The sequence below is a fragment of the Nanorana parkeri genome, unplaced genomic scaffold (assembly GCF_000935625.1).
Source record: "Nanorana parkeri isolate BGI_ZX_2015 unplaced genomic scaffold, ASM93562v1 scaffold488, whole genome shotgun sequence".
Lineage (NCBI taxonomy): Eukaryota > Metazoa > Chordata > Amphibia > Anura > Dicroglossidae > Nanorana > Nanorana parkeri.
The window spans coordinates 357,512-365,664 of NW_017306756.1; the positions used below are offsets into that span (position 1 = coordinate 357,512).

At 47.8% G+C, this 8,153-nt stretch overlaps 1 protein-coding gene across 1 annotated transcript in view; it reads right to left on the bottom strand.

Annotated features, from left to right (window-relative positions):
* Nucleotides 1-8,153, bottom strand: part of LOC108790601 (serine/threonine-protein phosphatase 6 regulatory ankyrin repeat subunit B-like) — a 66,309-nt gene that overhangs the window by 22,580 nt on the left and 35,576 nt on the right. The window contains 4 exon segments of the mRNA XM_018560910.1: nucleotides 49-147; nucleotides 626-826; nucleotides 1,396-1,494; nucleotides 4,611-4,727. Of these exon segments, the coding sequence (XP_018416412.1) occupies nucleotides 49-147; nucleotides 626-826; nucleotides 1,396-1,494; nucleotides 4,611-4,727 (516 nt within the window).

The window sequence follows — 8,153 nt, forward strand, 5'->3', positions numbered from 1 at the left end:
CGGCAGGAAATCTCCCCCATTGGGACACAGGTGGCATTTTGATCTTACTATGTCGGTGGCGTTGACGTCCGCCTTCATGTTCAGCAGGCTGTTGCAGACATCCAGCTGGCCGTTCCGGGCAGCGAGGTGCAGAGGTGTCCTCTTGGTCTACAGAGGGACAAAGGAGACGGCGGAGGAGGGGAATTAGAAGGCAGCGGCGGTTTATCATAAAATCATTCATGGGCACGGTTACAGTTTGGCTGCGTTGAGGCATTCCCATTTCTAAATCGCCTCTGTATTTGTCTTCGTGTAAACAGAAGCAGAAAAAATGTGTAAACCACTTCATCCTCTACTTAGCAGTTCCTAACACCGGTCTACCAGACCCAAGTCAGGGGCTGTTCTACTCCATAGACTTCTACTGGTCTGCTTCAATACTCCCTACTGTCTCTACCGGCTCCTCTCCTGGACCTCTGATATCACGGCACACCTGGAGCTTCTCACAATGTGCAATAGAAGCTGCAGCAAGTCAGATAGAACTCACTGCATACAGAATCATAGGGACCCGGTCATACTAAGCAGTTCCCCCAAAACGCATTGCTTCTTGGTAAGGATTAACATTTTATAGCATGCAAAAAATGCCGTTTACCAAGGACATGGCGTCGATAGTGGCCAGGTAATTTTCCACCAGTAGCTTAACGAGGTGATTGAAGCCGTTTTCAGCGCACAGGTGAAGCGGCGTCAGACCCAGTTTGGTTTTAGCGTTGACGAAAGCCTTGTGCCACAGCAGGATATCTGCCATCTTGTCGTGGCCGTTCTCGCAGGCCAGGTGTAGGGCTGCTTTGCCGTGCTGCAGGGGTGGAGACATTTCATTATCTGGTCAGCATTTCTGTATTTCCATACTTATTTGGCATGCTTATTTCCTACGTTACTCAGCAGCATCTAGTGGCCATAATGGGGTATTACAAGATGACGTTCCAAAATACATACTTATTTCCTATGCTCCTCAGCTCCATCTAGTGGCCATAATGTGGTATTACAAGATGGCATTCCAAAATACATACTTATTTCCTGTGCTCCTCAGCACCATCTAGTGGTCACAACGGGGTATTAAAAGATGACATTCTAAAATACATACTTATTTTCTATGCTCCTCGGCTCCATCTAATAGCCATAATGTGGTTTTACAAGATGACGTTCCAAAATACATACTTAATTCCTATGCTCCTCGGCTCCATCTAGTGGCCATAATGGGGTATTACAAGATGACATTCTAAAAGGCATTCGAAAATATATATATTTTACGTAAAAGTCCAATGTATTTTCTATATATCTCCCTTCAAACCAAGAGACACAGTCTTATTCCTCACCATCATTTCATACAACAGCCGCCCCCGCAACCTCTCACCGTCACCTTACCTCATCAAACACGTCCGCCCTGGCGTGATTCTGGAGCAAGATCTTCACCACCCCGGTGTGACCTTTCTCTGCCGCCACCAGCAATGGAGACCATCCGTTCTGTAATAGGAGAAGTGTCAGCTCAGGGGACAAGTTATAACACATGGGGCATGTTCATCATTGGGCAGCTTTTGCTATTCAAATGCTGGTGAGAAGAAAAAATTAAGCATGGTTTGGTGGCTATGGTGAGCATTATAACAAAAAAATATATTATCTGAATGTCTATCTATGATTCTCAGTATCTGTACCCATTCATAGATAAAATAACAAACCAACATCTGCTGCAATATTAACCTCCAAACATGAGATTCCCCCCCGCAGTACTTCCTTTTCTTCCCCTAGGTGTCCTCAGTCTCCTCATTCAACCCACTTACTCTGAGCCCAGGTTATCCTGCACCCTCCCCCAGCCTGCGACTGGACAGTGAAAGGAGAAGCAGTTCATCTCTGCCACTCTGCTCCATCTAGTGGCCATAATGTGGTATTACAAGATAAAATTCCAAAATGAATTAAAAAATACATATATTGTACTTATGAATGTATTTTGGAATGCCATCTCGTAATTCCACAATATGGCCACTAGATGGAGTTTAGGAGCATAGGAAATAAATACTTAATCTTCAATCTAGAGATTTCTCCTGCAGTACTTTTTCCTTCCACTAGATGTCCTCAGTCTGATGGTCAGCATCCAGTTGTCTGGGACTCGGCCTCCAGCCTGTGACCTGACAGTGGAAGGAGAAGCAGCACAGTGATGAGCTCGTCTTTGTCACTCTGCTCCATCTAGTGGACATAATGCGGTATTACAAGATGAAATTCATTTGAAAATACATATATTTTACTTGTGAATTGAATGTATTTTGTAATGTCATCTTGTAATACCACCTTATGGCCACTTGATGGAGTTAAAGGAGAACTATGAGGTGAGTGCTTTCCACTCACCTCATAGTTCTAGCCGACCTGTGACAATGAGACTGTCACAGGTGGGCTCAGTAGATCGGGAGGTGAGCGAACACATGCCGGCGCTCGCTCACTTCTCGATCCTGTCACGGCTCTCTGCCGTGACAGGGGAGGGAATGGATTCCCCGCTCCGATCCTCCAGCGCTGACTGGCGGAACGGACGGGGGAGGGGGCGGGTACAGCTGGCTCTGCCTCTAGATAGGCAGAGCCAGCTGTCAGTCACGCAGCTGGGCGTATCTCGACATCGATGTCGGGATCCGCTCCGGCTGTGGCGTCTCAGTATACCGCGAGCTGTAGTTCGCGGTATGCTGAGCCTAGGGTGACGGGAGGACCCTAGTTTGTGTCCTCCCGTTACCCTAAGGAGAACTATGGGGAAAAGCCCTGACTCTAGGTCTCCTTTAAGGAACATAGGAAGTAAAAATGTATTTCCTATGCTCCTCAGCACCATCTAGTAGCCATAAGGTGGTATTACAAGATGACATTAGAAAATGCATTTTAAAATACCCATCTTTCCCTTATAAGTGGAATTAAATACTGCATTGTGGCCACTTAATGGAGCTGAGGAGCATAGGAAGTAAATATTTATTTCCTATGCTCCTCAGCTCCATCTAGTGGCCATAATATGAATAAATACTTATTTCCTATGCTCCTCAGCTCCATCTAGTGGCCATAATATGAATAAATACTTATTTCCTATGCTCCTCAGCTCCATCTAGTGGCCATAATATGAATACTTATTTCCTATGCTCCTCAGCTCCATCTAGTGGCCATAATATGAATAAATACTTATTTCCTATGCTCCTCAGCTCTATCTAGTGGCCATAATATGTATAAATATTATTTCCTATGCTCCTCAGCTCTATCTAGTGGCCATAATGCGATATTACAAGATGACGTCCAAAACTACATTCAGAAATACATATATTTTCTTTATAAGTAAATAGTTATTTCCTAAGCTCCACAGTCAACGGAAGCCACTCCTGAATACATTTTTCCGGCTTATCTGCTCAGAGGCAGTAGCGGAACTACCGCCATAGCGACCCATGCGGCCCTATGGGGCCCGCAACAGAGGGGGGCCAGGTCAGGAGCAAGGTCAGGGGGGGATCTCTGTCTGCTGCATATTGTGGGGGGCATGTCTGTCTGCCTCATGTCAGGGGGGATCTCTGCTGCATATTGTGGGGGCAACTCTGTCTGTTGCATGTTGGGGGGAGGGGGGATTTCTTTCTGCTGCATGTCAGGGGGATCTATTGCCTGTAGAGGGGATTTGTTGCCACATCAACATTATGGTTGCCCTCAAAGGGCTACGGTCTATGGTGGGCTATGCATGTTCCGGTGTTCTATGAAGGTTTGTGACTGCGTTAGAATATGTGACCGGTCATGTGGTCACACATTTTAACGTAAACCTGCCCAGTTTTTCGGCGGTGGAATGTGTGACCGATCACGTGGTCACACATTTTAACGTAATCACGCCCACTTTTTCGGCGGGGGAATATGCGATCGGCAAAAGGGGAAGAATTCCAACAATTTCTCAGCTGTTCCAGGGCAAATTGGCATCGCAGATCGTATGTGTAGGAGAACCGATCTGCACCGGAACATCTGATCGGTCCTGAAAAGTCACTTTTATCAGACTTTGTGAGTGCAATCTCACATTCCACAAAGTCCAAAAGAAGTGACATTTCAGGACCGATCAGCTGTTCTGCCCTGGACCAGCTGACAAAGTGTTGGAATTCCTTGCCTTTTGCTAGTCACATATTTAAACGCCGAAAAACTGGGCATGGTTACGTTAAAATGTGTAACCACGTGAACGGTCACACAATCCAACCCAGTCACAATCTTTGATAGAACACCGGTGTGGGCGATTACACTGCTGATGGGGGGGCATGGCTGCGGTGCCATTGTCTTCAATGCACCAGCCCGCCCCCTCCTGCCCCAGAACACAGGGGGGGGGGGGGGGTTAAGTGTGCAATATAGTGTGTTCCAGTAGCTACCGCTCTGGAACGCACTGTAATTTGTGTGAATAAGCATTATTGTTTGCTGGCAGGGAGTGTATCTGGAATGGCAGGAGAGAAGGTGAATTTGTGTATGTAATTCCTAGCATTTATCAGCATTTTCAACCTTCCCTACACCTGTCCTGAGCCCCAGAATAGGGACTGTCCTATAAAACGAGGGACTGTTCTATTGTTCTACGTGCATGGTTCGTATGGATCATGTTAGTGGCTCACCTTGGCTTGCTTGTTCATGGTGTGCTGAAGGCGGCCGGCTCCGATGTGGGTGATCATCTCTGATAACACTTCCTTGTTGCCCGTCCTGGCGCAGTAATGGAGGGGAGTCTCACCAGCCTGAGTTATGAGAATGCACAATGCCTGTTTAGTACCTTTGTACATACATTTCACTTTGCTACTTCCAATATAATATCAGCCTGTATAAGCACAGCCCTGTCTGCCAGGGCAGGCAAGAGACTTGACTTTTCTCTGCTGTAGTTCAGCAACACTTACAGGTCTTGTCCCCACCCCCAACCAGTGGCTGGAGATGCAAAGCAGCACATTAAAGGGTAATTCCACTTTCCCAGGTGAATTTGGAATTACCCCGTCCAATAAAGCAAGCAAAGCAACCGATGAGCTCATTTCTCTGTCACTCTATAATCTCCTCCTATCAGCATGCTCCTTGTTGGCAAATGAGCACTGTGACACAACCGATCGGCTCCTTGTGCTCCTTTACCGTCTTCTCTCTAAGCTCTGTTGTACAGAGGCTGTTTCCAAGTCACATCCAGGTACTTACCCTGCCTGCTTTAAATAATAAATTTAATGTTGTATTAATCGATACAGAGATGAATTAATTTGTGTCTTTTATATCTGCCTGGAGTTAATGAGTAAAGCTGGGATAAGCTATGGAGCACACCAGCAAGACAACAGGCTCCCATACTTTTATATGACAGGTTCTCTTTAAACCAGGGATTCCAGCAGGACATGCTGATACTTGCAGTTCCCCCAGAGAGCCAGATGCTACAATGTTATCACGACATCAAATGTATCACCTATTTTGATAGGTCCAGCGGTAAAGAAGAGCCCGGAATCTGAACCTTCCTGGCACAGCGGATCCATAAAAGAACACAAACATATCAGTTTTCCTTTAGCAACTTTCTACATTGAATCCAGATGTCCTTCGTGAATCTATGTAAAAAAAAACTGGCAGGTGACGGGGTGGATGTGAAGAAAACAATAATGCAGACACGGACATTGGCCCCGGAGGAGCGTCACAGATCATAAATCCCGCCAATTCTAAGACGCCATCATGGCGGATCTGGCTGACGGTAGGTGAAGGCTTCCAGCGTATAAAGGGCAACTTAAGTTGTGTCACAACAAGCAGGAATAAATAATGATACCAGGCCTCAAAATTACCACTCGCCCCCTCGCAATTGGCGAGTGAAAATTGCAGGGGGGCGAGTGGAATGTCAGAGATGGAGTGAGCTGCCGGGGGGACCAGGGATGGGACACTACCGCCCGCTCGCTTCTGTTCATTCTTTGTAGGCTGCTGCAGGTACGAGCGTCCGAGATGAGAGAACAGAAGCGAACGATCTCCGCGGCAGTAGTGTCACATCCAGAGCCGGCAGTAGCTCTCTGCGATCCCTCTCTCCTGGCCGCTGCAGCAGCAGAGCGGCCTAGACGAGAGAGATTAAATGCTTACGGCGGCGGTGGGGGGCATTTGCAAAGGTATCAGAGAGGCTTGGAGGGCAATTGCCATCCTGCCCCCGGGCCCAGTCTGCCCCTGGGTCAGACTAATCCAGCACGTTATTAATCTTAGTGCCCCACTCTATATGGCCGCAAGCGAGGGGCATACTGAGTGGGGCAACTCAGATTAATAACGTCCGAAAGATGTGGACTGGGAGGGGGGGGCTCTTTAAGACTGCTCTGAGTTTAAGACTGCGGTGGCGGGGAGAAGAGAACAAGAATCTGGACTGCCACCGTCTGTGCCCGCTTCGATTGGGCTCCTTGGCGGCCACAACAGTTTCCTCCGCCCACCTCAGCTGCCATTGGTGGGAGAAGAAGACTGCCGAACTGCAGTTGGACGGCTTCTGCTGCGTAGGAGAGAAAGCCGGCTGGACGTGCAGGCAACCTCGCTGCTCCACCACCATCACCAGAAGAAGAGGTCAAAGCAACTGTAAGTCCCTGTACTTTCTTTGTGACATTCTGACCGCTGACCTCTGTACTGTGTACTGACCTCTGTACTGTGCGTCACACCCTGACCTCTGTACTGTGCGTCACACCCTGACCTCTGTACTGTGCGTCACACCCTGACCTCTGTACTGTGCGTCACACCCTGACCTCTGTACTGTGCGTCACACCCTGACCTCTGTACTGTGCGTCACACCCTGACCTCTGTACTGTGCGTCACACCCTGACCTCTGTACTGTCCATCACACCCTGACCTCTGTACTGTGCGTCACATTGCTGACCTCTGCACTGCGCATCACATTGCTGACCTCTGCACTGCGCGTCACATTGCTGACCTCTGCACTGCGCGTCACATTGCTGACCTCTGCACTGCGCGTCACATTGCTGACCTCTGCACTGCGCGTCACATTGCTGACCGGTGTACTGTGCGTCACACAGCTGGCCTCTGTATTCTGCATTGCACCACTGACTTCTGTACTGTGCGTTGTTACTGATCTTTGGACTCTGCGTCACACCGCTGACCTGGCAGAGTTAAGGCCGGGGCAGGGTAGGGGTTAGGTGGGGCAACTGGTGGCGAGTAACTTTTAAGGCCTGGCTAGTAGCTTAGGACTTGAAATTTTGAGCCCTGATGATACAGTCATAAAGCCAAGGAAATCACAAAGTAACAAATATTAGGGATGGAGGCGACAAGTGACAACTTTCTGCTTTGCCAAAATTTTGGTAAAATTTTGTTCATTGGAGTCAATGGGGAAGGTGACATTTTCAATCTAAGTTTGGCCACCATCAATGTGGGCTCAATGCAAGGGCACATAGGAAACAATTGTCAGTGGATGTTCCATGCAAGGTCCACTTTTAGTGGTAGGTCTTCTTCCCTGCCGGCTCCCCCTCAACCCCAACAATTGTGCAGTAAAATTAATTTGTAACAACACAGTTTACACGAGATATAAGATAAAACCCCCCCAAAATCTTAGTTTTGGCTTCTGGGAGGTTTGGGTGACATCACCGCCCATCACTGCTGCCTCTTGGCCATTCGTAATACTGAGAGAAAGCATTCCTGTGATGGACTGAGATGCATTCTTGCAGGATTTTGGGTGCCCAGCTATCTGAGGGGGCCTTGGTAATTCGGACATTTTCTATCTCTCAAAGCATCTAGGACCGAGGTGAGTACTTTTTTTATCATTTAAGTAATTTAAGTCTTTTTATTGGTAATGCGTTTGGGCAGGAGAGGGGAAGGGTGGGGAGGGGATTGGGAGGGGGGTCTGGTTGGGAAGGCATTAGGAACGGGACGATGGGTTCTGGAAGGGAAGCAAATCTCCCCTTTTTTTGGATGGTCCCTATCAATTGTTTATTGAAATGGACCTTCCACCAAAAAATTAACGTCAACTTTTTACATTTCATAATCGCTGTTTAAAAAAAAACTTGAAACGAGAATTAGATACTATTGTCACCTTTCCCCGGCCCCTGCTCACAGCGCCTAGGCGGGGGTGACTTTGTCCTCCTTTCGGTTAGATGTGGGGAATGTAGAGCCAAAACTTCCCGGATTCTCATCGAAGGTCGATATCGTCCTCCATCTTCATCCTCCATCACCTCATT